General features: G+C 41.0%; 1 protein-coding gene across 4 annotated transcripts in view; it reads left to right on the forward strand.

The window, feature by feature from the left end:
* The window catches only part of LOC121433086 (interferon-induced, double-stranded RNA-activated protein kinase-like), an 80,932-nt gene extending 68,610 nt beyond the window's left edge, over positions 1 to 12,322 (forward strand). For 3 of the 4 annotated variants that reach the window (XM_041631337.1, XM_041631336.1, XM_041631338.1), the window contains exons 13-16: positions 4,293 to 4,424; positions 9,931 to 10,032; positions 11,768 to 11,824; positions 11,902 to 12,322. In XM_041631337.1, the coding sequence (XP_041487271.1) occupies positions 4,293 to 4,424; positions 9,931 to 10,032; positions 11,768 to 11,824; positions 11,902 to 12,024 (414 nt within the window). In that variant the 3' untranslated portion in view covers positions 12,025 to 12,322. The remainder of the gene's footprint in view (positions 1 to 4,292; positions 4,425 to 9,930; positions 10,033 to 11,767; positions 11,825 to 11,901) is intronic. The other variant, XM_041631339.1, reaches the window with a different exon arrangement.
* Positions 12,323 to 22,158: the final 9,836 nt, after the last annotated feature.

Here is a 22,158-nt window from a genome sequence, read left to right on the forward strand (position 1 = left end):
GAGTCTTCTCCCCCATAATTAGGAAAACCCCCACGCTTTCGAGTATTCGCCATCCCTCTTGGTCTGTTTGCTTTTATGATCTGACAGCGAGTTTCCCATTTTCCCTTTCTATCAACAAGAAAGGAGAGACGCCAAGGAGTCCCGCGATTGCCTTCCTTACCACAACCCTACCACAATTCACGCGAGTTCTTCCTGACAGCTTCATTCATGTTCTTCACCAGACATGCATGCTTCTGACTGTCCTCTTTGGTCCTGATTCCTTTACTTAACCTTTCTGGATCACTAAGTCTCTGCCTTTTCTGCTGTAAGGCAGAAGAACCTTATCCAAGTGAGTCTTGGCTACCTGCGTGCTCCACCTGTCTAAAACAGTCAGAATGAGGAATGATTCAAAGACACCAAGGACAATGGCAGGGGGTTTTGATCCTACTTAATGTGCTGGCTTTGTGGGAGCCTAGCCAGTTTGGATGTTCACCTTCCTAGATATGGTCGGAGGGGGGAGGACCTAGGACTTACCACAGGGCAGGGAACCCGGACTGCTCTGTGGACTGGAGAGGGAGGGGGGGGGGAGAGGAGTGGGGGGAGGGGGAGAAGGGTGGGAGGAGGGGGAGAAGGGTGGGAGGAGGGGAAGGGAAATGGGAGGCTGGGAGGAGGTGGAAACTTGTTTTTTTGTTTATGTTTTTTTTTCTTCTTTTCGCAATAAAAAAAAAATTAAAAAAAAAAAAGTTCCTAGGAGGGGCTGGAATGCTGGCTCGGAGCTTAAGAGTACTGACTGCTCTTCCAGAGGTCCTGAGTTCAATTCCCAGCAACCACATGGTGGCTCACAACCATCTGTAATGAGATCTGGTGCCCTCTTCTGGCCTGCAGGCACCTATACAGACAAAACAATGTATACATAATAAATAAATTAAAAAAAGTTCCTAGCCCTGTTTATAGTTGCTTGCTGAACCAAGCTAGGATGAAGTGGCTGTCAAAACACTTGAGTTCTGTTTGCCTTGCATTTGTGAACTTAGCAACTTGATATCTGAGTCCTCCCATTCTAATATTTCTCTGTAGCAATATCTAAAATGTTGTTAAAAGTTAGAAGATTTTGGATTCACCTTCAGAAATCTCAAGGTCCAAATCAGGAGCAGAAGGAGACGGAGCACGAGCAAGGAACTCAGGACCACGAGGGGTGCACCCACACACTAAGACAATGGGGATGTTCTATTGGGATCTCACCAAGGCCAGCTGGCCTAGGTCTGAAAAAACATGGGATAAATCCGGACTAGCTGAACATAGCGGACAATGAGGAATACTGAGAATTCAAGAACAATTGCAGTGGGTTTTTGATCCTACTGCACGTACTGGCTTTGTGGGAGCCTAGGCAGTTTGGATGCTCACCTTACGAGACCTGGATAGAGGTGGGCAGTCCTTGGGCTTCCCACAGGTCAGGGAACCCTGATTGCTCTTCGAGCAGATGAGGGAGGGGGAATTGATCGGGGGAGGGGGAGGGAAATGGGAAGCGGTTGTGGGGACGAGGCAGAAATCCTTAATAAATAAATAAATTTAAAAAAAAAAAAGTTAGAAGATTTTTAGGAATGTTATGTTCCAACAGATAAACGAGGACCAGATGGATGCCATGTACTAGTAATCCCAACATCTCAGTGCCTGGGGCAGGAGGATTATGAGTTTGAGGTTAGCCCAGCCTACAAACATAGATCCTATCTCAAAAACATTTGGCTTTTGTTTTTATTCACTATCCCTCACTTTGGTATAAATCATACACAGGTTTACATGGTTCTTCCGGATCTGAGGTCCTTCTGCCCTCTTCTCTCTGACTTTTCTACTTCAATGCTGCTTCCTCCCATCTCAGAAAGGATCAGAAAGATGTGCTTGCAGCTGTCTCCCAGAGAACGATGTTTTAAAAGCCATTCTTACATGAGGTCTCCAAGAGCTGACTTGTTACTATGTTAGAGTCTTGAACTCCAGGCCACAGCGGAACGGCCATACGGTTTCTAGAGAGAGGGCGTTCTCTGCTGCTCTGTATCTCATCTCTGTGTCAGAGGGGTCCGCGCTGGCCAGATCATTGAACCTAACCCCTGCACTCTTGATCAAGTTGGCACACTTCCTTCCTGTTCGATAACCTCGCTTTTCATTTATCCATAGTATAACTGACTAAATAAGGCAGAACATCATTGTTCTTTTTTTTTTAAATAATTATTTTCTTTTTTTAGTTTTTTTTTTTTAAAACCGGGGTTTCTCTGTGTAGCCCTTTACTGTGCTGAAACTCACTCTGTAGACCAGGTTGGCCTCAAACTTACAGAGAGCCACCTGCCTCTGCTGTTGAGTGCTGGAATTAAAAGCGTGTGCCACCACACCAGGCTTGTTTTTTTTTTTTAATAAAAAGCAATCTGATATTTCTCCTGGTCTCATAGATATTTACACAAATTCAGTCTTCTGTTTCTGAGTTAGGCTGCAGCTGTATTAGGGTAGCCGTTTCATTTGTGGGCACAGCAAAGCTCTGTTGCTGTGACTTCAATTTAGCTTGGGAACATTGTTTCCCCATGTCCACCACACACAAATACCCTTCTTCCGTTACTGACTTTAAGTTATAATCCACTGATTAAACTTGAATTCCATTGCTAATTTCTGCACAGGGCTTCTCAGAAGCGCTTCCCTGGGCTCCTCAGCTCATCCCTCATTTCTTAGCTAGGCCCCCTTGTAGGTGTGTGTGTTTAGCCCAACATTGTGTTGAATGTCTAGTTTGGCAAAAATGGCAAAAATATTAATTTTGTCACCAACAATCCTCTTGTTTTCAGTCTGTATTGTCTAGAATTATGTAACACATGTGGCCACTATTTGTTATGTGTGCATTTATTTGCATGTGCAATGCACATATATACACGTTTGGGTCCGTGAAATGGCTCAGTGGCTAGGAATGATTGTTGTACAAGACTAGTGATCTAAGTTCAATTTATGGAACCCACATGAAGGTGTAAAAAGGAAAGTGACAATACAAAATTATCCTTTACACCCAAACACACACACACACACACACACACACACACACACACACACACACTTTAAATGTTTAGTATTGTATCTTTGAGTCGCTAGAGATGAGCTCATTTGTTAGCATTCTTGCCTAGCATTTATGGAGCTCTGAATTTGATCCCTAGCTGCGCATAAACCAGGCATGGTGGCTCATCTTCTTAATCCCAGGACTCAGAAGGTAGAGGTGAAAGGATCAAAAGTTCAAGGTCATCCTTGGCTACTGAGTTTGAGGCTGACAGGGGATATGTGGGACCCTATAAACCAAATCAAACAATAACCAAACAATAGCCCCCCAACCCAAACAACAGCAGCAACCAAAACAAAACCAAAGGAAACGCATAGAGAATGTGTTTGTGATCATTCTCAGCTTCTACTCAACAAGATGGAGCGGGTATACACTTAACAAGGTGAAGGGGGTATACTCTTAACAAGGTGGAGGGGGTATACACTTAACAAGGTGGAGCGGGTATACACTTAACAAGGTGAAGGGGGTATACACTTAACAAGGTGGAGGGGGTATACACTTAACAAGGTGGAGGGGGCATACACTTAACAAGGTGGAGCGGGTATACACTTAACAAGATGGAGCGGGTATACACTTAACAAGGTGGAGGGGGTATACACTTAACAAGATGGAGCAGGTATACACTTAACAAGGTGGAGGTGTATACACTTAACAAGGTGGAGTGGGTATATACTTAACAAGGTGGAGGGGGTATACACTTAACAAGGTGGAGGGGGTATACTTATAAACTCTTGTCAGAATTTGGGGAGAAATTCTGCACGGGACATCCTGCAGCATTGCTGAGAACTGAGCCATTCAGCGATTCTCAAAATTGGAAAGGGTTTTAATTCCCATCAGACCCAAATTACACCAGTTACATGCCCTCGGGGTATGTCCAGCCCTCTTCTGGGGTGGGGAGTTCAAACTCCCATTCCTTGAGCCTCTCACTAGACTACCACATGGAAAGAAAATATTTTTACCCATGTCCAGCCTCCAGTCCTGGATCCTTCTCCTGGGACCCTGCAAAGTGAATCTTCCACTTGTTCCGTTTTGATATTTGGAGGCAGGTGTGAACCAAGACACCTTCGCTGTCATTTCAAAGTCTTTTCTTCTTCAGTTGGCATTTTAAAATCCCAAAGTGTTAAATTCCCTAGTTTGGGCTGCCCGTGTAAGGCAACAAATCAGTATAAAAGGTTGTTGGGGCCTGTGGTGATAGTTGGTCCAAATCACATATATTAATTAATCTTTTCTATAGCCAGGTAATATATTTTTAGTAGATGAAAAGCACATAAAGATTGGAGACTTTGGCCTCGTAACAGGCCAAATGGAAAATGATGGAAATCGAACAAAGCAAGCAGGAACTCTTCTATACATGAGTCCAGAACAGGTAAAGTTCCTTTCCTTTCTGTCTGTGTATATTTTACTTCTTTATTTTGTGTGTGTGTGTGTGTGTGTGTGTGTGTGTGTGTGTGTGTGTGTGGTGTTGTGCAAATTCATGTAGGTGTGTGTACATGCGTGTGGTATGTGGATGTTTGTGCATGAACATATGGAAGTCCAAAGTTGTTGTGTAAGGATGTCAGGTATCTTCTCTGGTAGCTCTCCACCATATGTATATGTGTGTGTGTGTGTGTGTGTAAGCATGTATATTACCATGTATATACCATATATATTACCACATATATAGCACAAATTCTAATTAGTCTTAATAAATAAAAACTGATATCAGATAATAGGGGTTGAAAGTTGAAAGATCAGAGAAGCAAAGTGCCAACTATTAGAGATCTTTTACCTCTACCAGTGCCCAGACCAAAGGGGTGATCCTGCCCTCAGACTGTACTGCTCCTCAGACTACTTCAGACTGCATCTGCCTCCACCAAATCTCAGACTGCGCTCTGAGCTCCTCTCTCCGCTCAGCTGCATCACTCTTGTCTTCTATCTCCTGAGTACTGGGATTAAAGGTGTGGGATTCCAAGTGCTGGGATCACCTTTGTGTGAGCTCTTTTTCTCATTTAGACAGACTCAATCTTGTGTGGCCCAGGGTAACCTTGAACTAACAAAGATCCCTCTGCTTCTGTCTCTGGGGTCCTGGGATTAAAGCCATGTGCTCTACTCTCCGGCCTCTAGTGGCTTAGTTCTGCACTCCAATCTTCAGGCAAGCTTTATTTGTTAAATACAACTAAATATCACTACACACGCACACACACACAAACACACACACACACATATACACATATACCATATATACACCACTCATACCACATATATATCATACATAACACACATATATACTACATATGATACACATACCATATATACAATGCATACACACCATTTATACCTGCTCGCATATCATACATGCAACACATGTATAGCATGTATACATCATATATACCAAGTGTATATACATAGATATTTATATGTATATTGTATGAGTGTTTTGCCTGCCTGTATGTCTATGCATCATGTGCATTCAGTGTCTACAGAGACCAGAAGAGGTTCTGGATCCCCTGGGACTGGAATGACAGATGGTTGTGTGTAGTAAGAAGGCTACTTGTTTGTTTCCTGACCAAGCAGCAGCTCAGACCCGAAATAATCACACAGAAACTGTATTATTTAAAACACTGCTCGGCCAATGACTCTAGCGTATTTCTGGCTAACTCATGTCTTAAATGAACCCATCTCCATTAATCTCTGTATCACCACAAGGCTGTGCCTTACCAGGTAAAGTTCCAGCATCTGTCTATGGTTGGGCTACATGGCTTCTCTCTGACTCTGTCTCCTTTCTCCCTCCTAGCTCTGCTTTACCCTATCACAGGTCCAAAACAGTGTCTTTATTAACCAATGGTATTCACAGCCTACAGAGGGGAATTCCCACATCAGTTGTGTGGGAATTGAACTCAGGTCCTTTGGGAGAGCAGCCAGTACTCTTAACAGCTGAGCCATCTCTCTCGCACCTCATATGAAATATTAAATTAATATTTATTTATTTTGTGTATCGTGGGAGGGGAGAACAGGAACTTGTTGTGCATGAGGAGGTTCCAGGGATGGGACTCAGGCCACCAGGCTTGGAGGCCTAAACCATTACCTTCTGAACTGTCTTACAGACCCTCTACAGTATGCTTTGAGACTGAATATAACGTATTCCCACTGAACATGGAAGTCAACATGCTAGTTAGGGTAGCGAGCCAATAAATGTGAGAGATGCCTCCGTCTCTGTTGCATGTAGTACCTAAGACGATAAAAGCAGTGTACACAAAGCTGTATAATATGTTGCTTAGGGGGTAATGAGTATAGCGGGAAAAGGTCTGTATATATGCATTATACATGCAGTTTTATTTGCACAGTGGATCTGGACTTGGCTAAGTGTGCAGGTGTGTAAAACGTAGACACCCAGAGCTAAGGGCACATCTTTGATACTCTATGGTAGACTTCTGGATGTGAAGTGAAAGAATTGAGAGAGAATTGCTTTCCAAACATAGTAAGTGCCTCCAAGTTGTCATTGAAAAAGTAATCATTAATAACCTCATAGTAAAGGACCCAAGAGTGCTGCCATCTCATAGTTACCAGCTTTGCTTTCCTTCGTACCTTCTAGATGTGTTTGAAAGTATTCAATCTTTTAATATATTTACGTATCTTTTCCTGTAAACTCTCTAAACATATTTTCCCATTTTTCACAAACAGTCTGTCTTTTATTATGCATTTACAAGGGATCTTTCCACGTTTTGGGTGACAGTTCTGTGTATGATTCAATACTGCAATTTTTTTCCTCCCTGTTACGTTTTTGCTTTCGACACTGTTAATGGATTATAAGGTTTTGCTGTGTTTATCTGCAGTTTCTTGATGGTTACCAGTCTTCTCATTTTTACTTTGAAGACATTTCATACCAGAAGATGATAATTTTTTTCCAATATTTTGACCTATTTTGAATTAAGTTTTTCATATGTATGTGGAAGGGCTATCACCTGATCTCCCCATTTATAATATATAGTTACTTCATTATTATATAGTAAATATTTTACAATGCCATTTAAGTAAAATTCATGGAGACAGAAAAGGAAAAAAAAAGGTTACCAGAGAGCTTGGGGAAGTAAGGAATTAATTGTATAATATATACAATTTCTACTTGGCACAATGGAAATTTCTAGAAATAGAGATGGTGATGGTTACAAAACATTGTGAAAGTGCTTACAAACATGTAATTGTTAAAATAAATGATTAATGTAGTAAATTTACTATCCTAGCACATTAAACATGTTTTATTCGTTTGTATTCACTATGTTAGTGCTGAATTTCATAAAGACAATCTCCAAGTATATCACACGTTTTACCATATCCGTCCCTGTATCACACGCTCTTCCATATCCCTCCCTGTATCACACGCTCTACCATATCCCTCTCCATATCACACGCTCTACCATATCCCTCCCCGTATCACACGCTCTACCATATCCCTCCCCGTATCACACGCTCTTCCATATCCCTCCCCGTATCAACGCTCTACCATATCCGTCCCCGTATCACACGCTCTTCCATATCCGTCCCCGTATCACACGCTCTTCCATATCCGTCCCTGTATCACACGCTCTTCCATATCCCTCCCCATATCACACCCACTACAATATCTGTCCCTGTATTGCCCTCTTTCTGTTCCCTCCCCTTTGCCAGTCTCTGTTTTCCCCTAGTTCCCTTTCTACTGTGTGTTGGCACAGCCGAGTGTATTAGTGTACTTTTAGATAGAACTAAGGTCCAAAAATGAGAGAAAATGTGGTAGTTTTCTTTCTGAGCTGGGGCTCTTCCTTTAATATGATTGTAACCAGTTGTATCTGTTTTCTTAAATGTTGGATGATCTTGTTTTTTACATCTGAATAAAACTCCGTTTTATATATGTGTATGTGTATATATGTGTGTATATTTATAAGTCTATATGTATATATATTGGTATGCATATGTGTATACACACGTTATATATATATATATATATATATGTATGTACATATACGTTTTCTTTATCCTTACATCTTCTGATGACCACTTGGACTGATCCCATAACTTGACTATTGTGAATAGAACTATGGATAATCAAGTATCTCTGTTGTGTGTTGACTCAGAATCCTAACCCAGGAAAGTTATACCTGAGTAAGATTTCATCTTGCAAGCCGGGCGATGGTGGCGCACTCCTTTAATCCCAGCACTCGGGTTGCAGAGGCAGGCGGATCTACAGCCTGGTCTACAGAGCTAGTTCCAGGAAAGGCTCCAAAGCCACAGAGAAACCCTGTCTCGAAAAACCAAAAAATAAAAAAATAAAAAAGATTTCATCTTGCCCCATCCAGATTGGCTGTTATAAAGAAAGCAACAACAAATGCTGACAAAGATGTTGATTATTTCCGCGTTTCTTGGCCATTTATTCTTAGCTTTTCAGAACAGTCTAATATGCTTTATTAGCTCCCATTAATTGACTGGGTGGGATGTTAAAAGTTAGTTTTGTATTTAGTTTTTTGGGACTCGTTCTATGTTTTGGAGATCAGAAATTTATTGTATGCTCAGCTAGCCAAGATTTTGTTTTTCTTTGGGCTCTTTCTTCTCTAGCAATTGTTTCTCGTGCTGTGCAGAAGCTTCATAATTTCAAGCAATTGCCAGATCATGATATTATTTTCTGGGATGTTAAAGCCCTTCCCAAAAAGTCCTTGTCTATGCTTGTGTATCTTATAATGTTTCTCCGTAATTTCTCTGACAGTCTCACAGTTTTAGGTCTTTAATCCCGTCTGAACTGGTTTTTGTGTACATAGACCCCAGGTGTGTGCTCATGTGAGCACACACACACATACATGGAGAGGGGAGAGACAGAGAGAGAGTGTGTATGTGTGAGAGAGGAGAGAGAAAGACAGGGGTAGAGAGAGAGAGAGATTTTTTCCTTTCTGTTGAGTATGTTATTGGAATTTTGATGGAGATTACAGTGAATTTGTAAATCACATCTAGTACTATAGTATTTTCCATGTTAATTTTGCTGATTCACAAGCACAGGAGGTCTGGGTCTCTCTGTGCAGCCCTGGTTATCCTGAAACTCACTCTGTAGAGCAGGCTGACCTCAAACTTAGAGAGCCTCCTGCCTTTGCTTTTCAAGTGCTGGGCTCAAAGGTGTCTACCACTACATCCAGTAGTAATATTTTGAAGTTATCATCAATAAGATTAATTATCTTAGCGGTTCGTTATTAGAACATAGAAAATCTGCTGATTTTTTTTTAAAAAGATTTATTTCATGTGTATGAGTTTTCCTTTATATTTGTATGTATGTGTACCGTGTGCATGCCTAGTATCTATTGAGCCCCGAAGAGGGTGTCAGATACTGGAGTCACAGGTCACCATATAGGTGTTAGGAATTGAATTCAGGTTCTTTGCTGACAAAGAGAGTACTTTCAAAAGCTGAACGATTGTCCAGCCCCAAAACTACTAATTTTTGAATGTTGACTTTGTGTTAAGTTTTTGGTAGAATCTTTAGAATCTCTTGTGTACAGGATAATATTGTCTAAAAGTGGGGATCTGGCTTCTTTTTCTACTTGAATTCTTTTATATCTTTCTCTTGTCTAGCTAAGAGTTGAAGAACTATATTGAATATAGGCAGGGAAAGCAAAAGTACATCCCATTGTCTTACTCTTAATTTTGGTAGAAATGCTCCTAGTTTTATAATTTAGTATAAAATTGGCTATAGATTTGTTTTATATAACCTTTATTGTGTTCCCTCTGTTTCTATGTGATGGTTAATTTTAGTGGTCAACTCCATGAGATACAGAATAAGCAGACATTTTGATGTAATATATAATTTATAGATTTTTTATCAGAAGGCATAGAAACTTATATTAGGTGAGTAACAAAGACAAATGTATTTTGGCTTCCAGAAATCTTCACAGGAATGTGGGAAAGAAGTGGACATCTTTGCTTTAGGCCTTATTCTAGCGGAACTTCTGCACATATGCGTCACCTTTATAGAAAGATCAAAGGTAAATATCCCAAGGGAGAACTAAGCAGATTAAAGCGCTGGTTGTCACCCTTCAGGCACTAACGCTATCGCCCGCCACTCGGTGAGGGTGTTTGACCTCATGACTCTGCTTGTAAGTGAAATATAAACTCCTCTTTCAAGTGTGGACAACCATTTTGCTATAAATAAAAAAGGCTGTCTATAAAATATGTGGTATATCCCATAAGATTTGTATTTGTGTGTGCCCACAAAATTTCACTGATTAGAGGGCAGTTCTGCTCTAAGTGCTACATGAATATAAAAATCAGTCAGTTTCTCAAGGGATTAATTTTATAAGAAGAAAGATAACAGCCAAAAATGAATGAGAGTTTTATTTTTTTATTTTATTTTTTATTTTTTTTTTTTGGTTTTTTGAGACAGGGTTTCTCTGTGGTTTTGGAGCCTGTCCTGGAACTAGCTCTTGTAGACCAGGCTGGTCTCGAACTCACAGAGATCCGCCTGCCTCTGCCTCCCAAGAGCTGGGATTAAAGGTGTGCGCCACCATTACCTGGCTAAATTTACTTCTCAAACGCTTTTTAGACTTACTAGAATTCTGTCTATTCATTAATTAAAAGCTGGATACAAGGGAAGTTGCCTATGCACGACATGAAATGCCATCAGATGATGTCTGATCTAGCTGGACAGTATGGAACCCATCAACTAGAAAGACAAAGTCAGATTGCATTTTGGGCTGCTTGATTTTAATATCAACCTATGAAGTCTACAGAATGCTTTTTTTGTTGTTCTTTGTTTTGTTTTGTTTTGTTGTTTGATTGTTTGGTTTTGTTTTTCAAGATAGGGTTTCTCTGTAGCTTTGAGGCCTGTCCTGGAACTAGCTCTTATAGACCAGGCTGGTCTCGAACTCACAGAGATCCGCCTGCCTCTGCCTCCCAAGTGCTGGGATTAAAGGCGTGCGCCACCACCGCCCGGCGATTGAGAGTTTTAGAGACAGAAAATATGCAAAAGGAGCTAAAAGATCTCTCCAGAAATCTGGATTTAGATTCCATGGAAATACATAACTTGGGTACTGAAAGATCAAGTTTTTTTCAGATTATCTATATAAGCGCATTTGTGCACACACATACATACACACACTCGCACACACAAATGTGTGCATGTGTCCACATGCTATGGCATGCTAATGGAGGTCAGAAGACAATTAACCTGGGTTAGTTCATTCTAATAGTTGAAATAAAAAGCATGTAACCCCAGCATGGAGATACGAATGTGCAGTGTGTGTAGGGAATAGCAGGCAAGGTGGTTTTATCTGAAGCCAATGATTGGTGGGGCTGGAGAGAAGGTTGGGCTACACTGAGGAAAGCCTTTGGGCTTGTTATGTCGGTGGGTAGGTAGTGGGGCAGCACTAGAGACAGCAGACTCCTGATATCCTAGTTGGAAGCTCAGGAGAGGGGTTTGCCTGGAGTCAAAACAGCCTTATCTTCCCTAAAAGAGGGATGATGAAAAGATGCACGGCCTAGCATCCCAGAACAGAAGGGAAGTGATGGGCCTCCTGCACTTAGCCCTTCAAAGCATGGATCTTAAGGATGGTTATCAGATCGGGGTAGGTCCACGGAGGGGAGTTCTGCATGCTTCTTGACTAAAGAGTCCTAAATTTAAGAACTATTCTAGATTTAATGTATCTCCAGTCATAAGTATATTTAGTTTTTTTCCCATATAAATTGTGTTCTTAGTAAATACATCTCTTTGTTGTATTTCAGTTTTTCGAAAAGCTAAGAGATGGCATCTTCCCCGATGATACATTTGACAACAAAGAAGTAAGCATTTGAAAGTCATTGGTTTTATTTTCTCCACTGTTTTCTTTCTTAGTACTGACTCTTATTTATAATTACAGAAAAGCCTTATAAGGAGATTGCTCTTGAAGGAACCCAAGGAACGACCTAGTACATCTGAAATTCTGAGGATCTTGGCTGAATGGAAGAACAACTCAGAGAAAAAGAAAGGACACACACATTAGGGCCTTCTGAAAAAGTGTTCCACTTTGGACATATGGCCTTCCTTGTGCTACCTAGTCTGAGCTGGAACATTGGTAGATATTGAAAGGAAAGAAAAACTCGCACTAAAGTTTTTATTTCAAGAACGTTTTTAAAGTTAGTCTTTGACAATTCCATCCATGTATTGCATTCCGATCATACTTACCTCCACCCTCCTCGGACACCCATGCCAACATGAACTATGCCCTCTGCTGCGCATGCCTCATCATGTGAACTGCAGCTTCTGACTTTGGGATTCCAAATAAATCTCTTTGTCCTTAAGTTGCCTCTCTCAGGTAGTCGCTGTGATGAGAAAGCCATGAAATGGAACCAGAAGGAGGGTTTTGTGGCAGTAAACCTGCCACATGGTCCTTAAGCTTTCAGAGCTGGTTTGTGGGAGGAATGTAGAAAAGTTTGGAGCTGCGGGCTGAAGAAGTCCTAGAATGCTGTCTATAGCGGTATATTACTTGTGTTTTATTAAAGAAAGCTTGCCTGTAGACTAATGTGCAAAGCAGCCACACTAGTCAGCCATACAGGCCAGGCAGTGGTGGCTCACACCTTTAATCCCAGCACTTGGGGTCCCTCATCTATAATCCAAGCACTAGGGAGATAGAGACAGGCATGATATGCTCTGAGCAGAGAGAGGAATATAAAGGATAAGAGACAGGAACTCACTGGAGTTCAGAGTATGAGGTTTGGGAGGAAATTCCAAAACATTCAGACTAGGACATGGAGGTTGTTTCCTGCTTTTAGCCAGGGTTATAGCGTAAATGAGGAAAGAAAGAGGAATAGGAGATGTGAAAGGGCACGAAGATTTGGGAAACGAGGAACTTCAAAGTCAAGGTAGGTGCAAAGTGGCAATAATTAGAGAAACTGGAAAGAATGAACACAGGGACACTGGGCAGAGAAGACGTTGGCCCCAGCAGCAGCAGGTAATGCTGGAAGATAATGTGGACTGCATCCCCAGAGACCTTGAGGGTCTGTCTAGACTTCCGAGCAGCACATCACCATTACAAAACTCATGTCATTTTACAGTTTTGACAGCGATCCAAATATGGGCTACCAGCGATGAGCAGCAATAAGACAAGCCTCTGGGGTGCATAGTTGCTGAGTCTCATGTTAAATATCCGGCCTCCAGAACTGCAGTAAGTGTATATAGTGTAAATGACCGAGTCTGGGCTAACATGTTGCAGCTATACGAAATTAAAATATACCACAACTAAATTAACATCAGCAGGGCTCTACGTATTCCAGAAGCATTTTGCTTGCCTCCCAGTACTACTACAGTTTCCAGTTGGAACTGAAGACAGTGCTAGTGTAACTACATCCATCTAACCGTGGGGGCACCATGAGCCACTTCTGAGTGGAGGACATGCTATAGACAAGACTAGTTCCTCCAGCAGATGCGGAGAGAAAAGAAAACCAGGGAGTATGCTATGGAGTCAGAGGACGTGTCAGCCAAGTAACCTTGGGTCCTCCTGATTTTAAGTAACTGTACAAAGACAGTCTTGAGGTTGTACAATTGATCAAGACTAATTATGTGATAATTATATTTCTTAGTTTGTCTGAGTAGCAGGGACATGTGGCTTTGTTAATATTACAAAGAACTTGTCTGTTACAAATCAACCTTTAAATATTTAGAACTAAACACTGGAATGCTTGAGATTCACTGTAGATTTTTTCCTGCCAAAAAAAACCAAAAAAACGGGGGACTGGAGAGATGGTTCAGTGGTTAAGAGCATTGTCTGCTCCTCCAAAAAATCTGAGTTCAATTTCTGGCAACCACATGGTGGCTCACAACCATCTATAATGAGATCTGGTGCTCTCTTCTGGCCTGCAGACATACAGACAGACAGAATATTGTATACATAATAAATAAATAAATAAATAAATATTTTTAAAAAAAAGAAACAAAAAATGGAAGGGATAGGTGTAACAACAAAGGTAAAATATTCTTTGCTAAAACCGCTTAATGTTACACACAATCTCATCATTCTTGTCTATATTTGAGTTAAAAAGTTACGAGAATTATTATTGAATGAAAATATTTTCTGTTATACTAAAATATTAAAGTGCCAAAAAGCCCCATGCTTTGGTGAACCATCAAGTGGGGAATGGATGTTGTATGTCTGTCTAGTGAGTTTGCAGATAATGTCGGGGAGAAGCTGGCATTCAGGTTTCTCATGTTACATGTAGATAGGTACACAGGTGTCCTTAATGGGCATGCAGCCTGTATGGTTGCACTAGACCATTCTCAGAAGTCCCCCACACTTAGCCACTTAAAAAACATCTTACATTTAATTTCAAACTGGGTCCCACAAATTATACAACTAGCCACACATATACATCTATATGTGTGTATGTACATATTATGAATATATTTAATATAACTTTATGTTAAGTTCACATGTCTTTATGTATGTGTGTTTGTTATGTGGGTATATTTGGTAAAATGGTATGTTTGGTCTGTGGTAAAAATTCTAGTGAAGCAACTAGACGAAATTTTTGTTTTGTTTTGTTTTGTTTTTCGAGACAGGATTTCTCTGTGGTTTTGGAGCCTGTCCAAGAACTAGCTCTTGTAGACCAGGCTGGTCTCGAACTCACAGAGATCCGCCTGCCTCTGCCTCCCAAGTGCTGGGATTAAAGGCGTGCGCCACCATCGCCCGGCAAAAAAATTTTTTTTAAAGCTGGACTTGGAATTAGCAAGTGAGGTTCTACTTTGCCCCCACTGTTGATGTAATTAAGAAGATACTTTTTATTTCCAGGTTTTTGGAGACTGAGAAGATATATCTTCAGAAGTAAATAAAAGATACTAAGAGATAATATTCTGATTCCATAATGTGAAAATATCATTAATGTCTGCTTCCAATTTCTAGGAGGATCTATATAAGTTTTTTTGGGGTTCACCTTATTACTTAGCTTCTCTATGATCACGAACTATAGGACCAATGTCTTTTGTTTATGGCTAGAATACACTAATGAGTGAGTACATACCATATTCATATTTTGAGGTCTGGGATATCTCACTCAGGATAGTGTTTTCTATTTCCTTCCATTTGCATGCAAAATTCAAGATGTCATTTTTTTTACCACTGTGTAGTACTCTAATGTTGAGAATTCTCTGTTCAGTGCAGTACCACATTTTTTTAATTGAGTTATTTAGAATTTTAATGTCTAGTTTCTTGAGTTCTTTACATATTTTGGAGTTCAGACCTTTGTCTGATGTGGGGTTGGTGAAGATCATCTCCCAATCAGTAGGTTGCCTTTTTGTCATAATGACTGTGCCCTTTGCTTTACAGAAGCTTCTCAGTTTCAGGAGGTCCCATTTATTCATTGTTGCTCTTATTGTCTGTGCTACTGGGGTTATATGTAGGAAGTGGTCTCCTGTGCCCATGTATTTCAGGCTACTTCCCACTTTCTCTTCTATCAGGTTCAGTGTGGTTGGATTTATATTGAGGTCTTTAATCCATTTGGACTTCAGTTTTGTGCATGGTGATAGATATGGATCTATTTTCATTCTTCTATAGGCTGACATCCAGTTATACCAGCACCATTTGTTGAAGATGCTTTCTTTCTTCCATTGTATAATTTTAGCTCCTTTATCAAAAATCAGGTGTTCATAGGTGTGAGGATTAATATTCAGTTCTTCAATTCGATTCCGTTGGTCAACGTCTCTGTTTTTATGCCAATACCAAGCTGTTTTCATTACTGTAGCTCTGTAGTAGAGTTTGAAGTCAGGGATGGTAATGCCTCCAGAAGTTCCTTTATTGTATAGAATTGTTTTGGCTATCCTGGGTTTTTTGTTTTTCCATATAAAGTTGATTATTGTCCTCTCAAGGTCTGTGAAGGATTTTGTTGGGATTTTGATGGGGATTGCATTGAATCCATAGATTGCCTTTGGTAGGATTGCCATTTTTACTATGTTGATTTTACCTATCCAAGAGCATGAGAAATCTTTCCATTTTCTGGTATCCTCTTCAATTTCTTTCTTCAAAGACTTAAAGTTCTTGTCAAAAGATCTCTCACTTCCTTCGTTAGTGTTACCCCAAGATACTTTATGCTATTTGTGGCTTTTACAAAAGGTGATGTTTCTCTGATTTTTCTTTCAGCTTCTTTATCCTTTGTGTACAGGAGGGCTACTGATTTTTTTTTGAGTTGATCTTGTATTACACCACATCACTGAAGGTATTTATCAGCTGTTGGAGTTTTCTGGTAGAGTTTTTGGAGTCACTTATGTACACTATCATATCATCTGCAAATAACGAAGTTTGAAGCAGACAAGATCGCCAGGCAAAAGTTGTAAGCATGGGAGTGAGGATGGGGGGGGGGAGGGGAGAGGGAGAGAGAGAAGGGAGAAGGTGAGAGTTGGGGAGAGCTTAGGGGAGTGGGATGGTTGAGATGGAGAAAGGATGGATATAGGAACAGGGAAAGAGATACCTTAATTGAGGGAACCTTTTTCGGGTTGGCAAGAGGCTTGACTCTGAAGGGATTCCCAGAAGTCCACGGGGATGACCCTAGCTGGACCCTGTGCAGTGGAGGAGAGGGTGCCTGAATTGGCCTTGTCCTATAGTCAGACTGATGTATATCTTTTTTTCTTTTTATTTATTTATTTATTAAAGATTTGTGCCTCCTCCCTCCACCGCCTCCCATATCCCTCCCTCTCCCCTAATCAAGTCCCCCTCCCTCATCAGCCGAAGAGCAGTCCAGGTTCCCTGCCTTGTGGGAAGTCCAAGGACCTCCCACCTCCTTCCAGGTCTAGTAAGGTGAGCATCCAAACTGCATAGGCTCCTACAAAGCCAGTACGTGCAGTAGGATCAAAACCCAGTGTCATTGATCTTGACTTCTAAGCAGTCCTCATTGTCCGCTATGTTCAGCGAGTCTGGTTTTATCCTATGCTTTTTCAGACCCAGTCCAACTGGCCTTGTTGAGTTCCCGATAGATCATCCCCAATGTCTCAGTATGTGGGTGAGTTCCTTGCTCGTGCTCTCTCTCCTTCTGCTCCTGATTTGGACCTTGGGATTTCTGTCCGGTTTTCCAATGTGGGTCTCTGTCTCTGTCTGCTTTCATCGCCCAATGAAAGTTAATCTCCAGGAGGATGACTATATGTCTTTCTTTGGGTTCACCTTCATATTTAGCTTCTCTAGGATCACGAATTATAGGCTCAATGTCCTTTATTTATGGCTAGAAACCAAATATGAGTGAGTACGTCCCATGTTCCTCTTTTTGGGTCTGGCTTACCTCACTCAGGATAGTGTTTTCTATTTCCATCCATTTGCATGCAAAATTCAGGAAGACATTGTTTTTTCCTGCTGAATAATATGTTTATATTCCATACTTTCTTCATCCATTCTTCCATTGAAGGGCATCTAGGTTGTTTCCAGGTTCTGGCTATTACAAACAATGCTGCTATGAACATAGTTGAATATATATTTTTGTTGTTTGATAGGGCATCTCTTGGGTATATTCCCAAGAGTGGTATTGCTGGGTCCAGGGGTAGGTTGATCCTGAATTTTCTGAGAAACCGCCACACTGCTTTCCAAAGTGGTTGCACAAGTTTGCATTCCCACCGGCAATGGATGAGTGTACCCCTTACTCCACAACCTCTCCAGCAAAGACTATCATTGGTGTTTTTTATTTTAGCCATTCTGGCAGGTGTAAGATGGTATCTTAAAGTTGTCTTGATTTGCATTTCCCTGATCGCTAGGGAAGTTGAGCATAACCTTAAGTGTCTTTTGGCCATTTGAACTTCTTCTGTTGAGAATTTTCTGTTCAGCCTAGTGCCCCATTTTATAATTGGGTTGATTAGTTTTTTACAGTCTAGTTTCTTGAGTTCTTTATATATTTTGGAAATCAGACCTTTGTCAGTTGCGGGGTTGGTGAAGATCATCTAACGCAATGATGTATATCTTGAATATCACCATAGAACCTTGCTTTGGCGATAGATGGAGATAGAGACAGAGACCCACATCGGAGTGCTGGATTGAACTCCCAAGGTCCAGTTGAAGAGCAGAATGAGGGTGAATATGAGCAAGGAAGTCAGGACCGGGAGGGGTTCACCCACTGAAACAGTGTGCCTGAGCTAATGGGAGCTCACCAAATCCAGCTGGACTGGGACTGAACCAGCATGGGATCAAACTGGACCCTTTGATTGTGGCTGACAATTGGGGCAGACTTTGAAGCCAATGATAATGACTCTGGAATTTGTCTCTACTGCATGTACTGGTTTTTTGGGATCCTATTCTATTTGGATGTATACCTTCCTAAGCCTTGATGGAGGGAAAAAGTCCTTGGACTTCCTACAGGGCAGGGTACCCTGCCCTCTCTTAGGACTGGATTGGGAGGGGGGATGGTGAGTGGGGGAGTGGGAGGGAAGTGGTAGGAGAGGAGGAAGTGGAAATTTTGATTGGTATTATTTATAAAGTAATTAATAAAAGAACTAAAAAAGAAAATATCACTAATGGAAGTATAAAATGCTATTCTCTCACTGGCCACATTATTTGGTACTATCTTAAATATCTTAAATATATCTTCATTCATTATATATAACATGATATTGTTAGTTTGTTTTAAGGAGATTTCATTCCACTTAGAAAAAGATTGAAAAATATATCTTTGCCTATATTTGCCAAGGGTTAGCATCACGGGTCCTTTCTTTTTTTCCCCTTTCTCTTTAACTCCAGCTTTAGGGGGTCCAGTGCCTTCATTTGGCATTTACTGTTACTGCACTCACAAAGACATGGACAGACAGAAATAAACATTTCATAAAAAGAATACTTCCAGCTGAGAGGCAGAGGGAGGCAGATCTCCGTGAGTTCAAAGCCAGCCTGGTCTACAAAGTGAGTGCCAGGGCTACACAGAAAAATCCTGTCTCAAAAAAAAAAAAGAAAAAGAAAAAGAAAAAGAAAAACAGGGCTGGAGAGATGGCTCAGAGGTTAAGAGCACTGGTTTCTCTTCCAGAGGTCCCTGAGTTTAATTCCCAGCAACCACATGGTGGCTCACAACCATCTGTAATGAAATCTGGTGCCCTCTTCTGGCCTGCAGGCATACATTTAGGCACAACAGTGTATACATAATGAATGAATAAATAAGTATTTTAAAAAAGATTTAAAAACAAAAAACCAATAACAAACAAAATAGTTCCTCCAAATTCTGTGTGTATGTTAAATTGTTTTTTTCAAAGAAAACAAATATAGAATAATGACATTTGGGATTTGCCTAATAATTTCCTCATGATTGTAACTGGGTTATGAATTTGGGACAAAACTAATTCTGATATGACATTGGGGGCCGCACATCATGAGGTGATGATAGATTGGATCGCATTGTTGTGGTTATTGTGGTCTCTGCTGGAGAGGTGCGTGGCCACCTGTTTAAACTCCTGCCGACATTGTCTTCGCAGCCTTTCTCACTCTAGTTCAGCATCCGATGGTGATGTGCTGCTTGGAAGTTTACACAGACCCTCAAGGTCTCCGGGGATGCAGTCCACATTATCTTCCAGCATTTCCTGCTGCCGTTGGGGCCAAGGTCGTCTCTGCCCAGTGTTCCCTGTGTTCATTCTTTCCAGTTTTCTCTGCCCCTCACTCACCCAGCCCAACTGTTCTCTCTACTCTTCCAAATCTTTCGCGTTCTTGGAAGTCTCTTCAGTGTAATTTCCAAGCCCTCTGTTCTATAAAGAGTAATTTTGTCTCTCTAGTGAACAGCTTCCTGTTCCTAGCCCTGCCAACAGCACAGCCATCTTCCTTCAGGGCTTTGTTATATTAGATACAGAAGTACTTAAGATAAAAAGACTAATTGTACACAGAAAGACAATTATCACATGTACTCACTCATAGGTGGTTTTTAAACATAAAGCAAATAAAACCAGCCTCCAAACCACAATCCCAGAGAACTTAGACAACAACGAGGACACTAAGAGAGACTTAGAAGACAAGATCTCCTGAGTAAATTGGAAGCATGGAGACCTTGGGGGAGGATTGAAGTGGGGAGAGGAGAGGCAGGGAGGGGAGCAGAGAAAAATGTAGAGCTGAATAAAAATCAATAAAAAAGTTAAAAAAAACTAATTGAGATTCTTCCTTTCTGACCACATAATCCCCTCCCCTCCTCTCAGCCAACCACTTGGAAATCTAGTGTGGCTTCCCCCTTTATCTACCTTTTCCATCTCACCATATTTGTTTAGTGTCCTAAGTTTTTTTTTTAAAGATGATTTTGCTTATATGTTCTGGAATTTTATGTGAATGCTTTCTTCTGTACACATTTTTATACTTTTGTTTACATACAAATATGCTGTTAATGTACTGTTACTACATTTAGCCTCAGTTCATTTGTTCTCCGATACGTAAAAAAAAAAAATTAAATCCATTCTCTTTTTGAAGGCATTATGGATACTTCTTGTTGCCAGGGCTTCTATAAACACTATGTTAGCTACTTTTATTACCACTAAAAATCCAACAGTTGCAACTTCAAGCAGAGGAGATCTATTTTGATCCAACTTAAGAAGATATCATTCCAGGAAAGATTTGGCAGAAGCCTGAGTTGTAGGTGGTGGTGGGTGTTCAAGTCCCTGTTGGCTCATGGCCATCTCATAATACAAAATTCTTCCAGGCCTACCTCAGGAGTTCCCAGAGTCTTAATAGTCCACATCATCGAAAGTCCAAAGTGATTTGAGAAACAAAGGAGAACTTTCAGCTGTGAGTCCCTATAAAACAATTTTCACAGCTTACAAAGGTGCAAAGGAAAATCCTCATTTTAAAAAGTAAGTCTGGGAGAACAGCAAGGAAAGACTGGTTCAATGAAAGACTAAATCCAAGCAGGGCCAACAAAGGCTGCATCTCGGTGTTCAGTATCTGGAATACACACAGTGGCATACCTGTGTATACATGTGTATAGCACACTGGCTACCCAGACTCACGAATTGCTTATATAGAAGAGCTGCTGGAGAGGCCACTGGATGAAAATGTGATTGGACCAGAGGATGCTCTGTCAGCTCTCTGGATAGAAGGGGCAGCCTTTACAGACTTATAGGCAGCTAACTTTCTTCTCTACGGCGGCTCACCCCCGGACACATGTACTGCCCATATATTTGCCATATATTACCCAGTCCACAATCACAAACAATGGCAAATCATAGAATGGAGGAATCATTTGTTATGCAGTTGGCAAATGCCTGCATTATGCAAACCATTTAATCTGAAATCATCTTTAGAGGGAATCGTAAGTGTACAAATTACAATAACTGACAGGACATATCATTGAGCTCTTCTCTGAAAGCTTCTGATATGCCTCTTTAGCTGTCAGCTGCTTTGCCTCCTGTTTGGTAGCGCCTGAACCAAAACCATATGTTGTCGACCCAATTTTGCATTTAGAATTAAATCTAGAAAAAAACGTGAGTATTCACTTACATATCAAAAATGTTGTCAATCAATGTACAATTTGGGGGGGGGGGGAAGAACCCTACAGACAAATAAAGGCCTTAAGATGAGACTAATAATTTTTTTTTAAAGATTTATTTATTATGTATACAACATTCTTCCTCGATGTATGCCCGCACGCCAGAGGAGGGCACCAGATCTCAGTACAGATGGTTGTGAGCCACCATGTGGTTGCTGGGAATTGAACTCAGGACCTCTGGAAGAGCAGCCAGTGCTCTTAACCTCTGAGCCATCTCTCCAGCCCAGACTAATAATTTTTTAACTATGTTTATGTTTTCTACCTCATATAATTTAAACTCCACAGAGTTGATGACTGCATTTCCCTCTAAGAACGGGACACACCAGATGATGCAAAATCAACTGCCTGTGCTTGGAAGATAGCACACCGGAAACTGGATGTTACAGTAACACTGAAGACACATACGTGTGCAAATATCGAGAGCACACATGTGTTTATCCTGGGTGGCATTGTGACATGACATCGTCATCTACAGAGTTGACACTCCAGAATTTAGCAATTAAGTTTTTTTATTTTGTTTGTTTGTTTATTCGAGACAGGGTTCCTCTGTAGCTTTGGAGCCTGTCCTGGAACTAGCCCTTTTAGACCAAGCTGGCCTCGAACTCACAGGGATTTGCCCTCCTCTACCTCCCGAGTGCTGGGATTAAAGGCGTGCGCCACCACAGCCCGGT

Source organism: Microtus oregoni, unplaced genomic scaffold, assembly GCF_018167655.1.
Source record: "Microtus oregoni isolate MIOR12 unplaced genomic scaffold, Mior012 000036F_ref0000092, whole genome shotgun sequence".
Lineage (NCBI taxonomy): Eukaryota > Metazoa > Chordata > Mammalia > Rodentia > Cricetidae > Microtus > Microtus oregoni.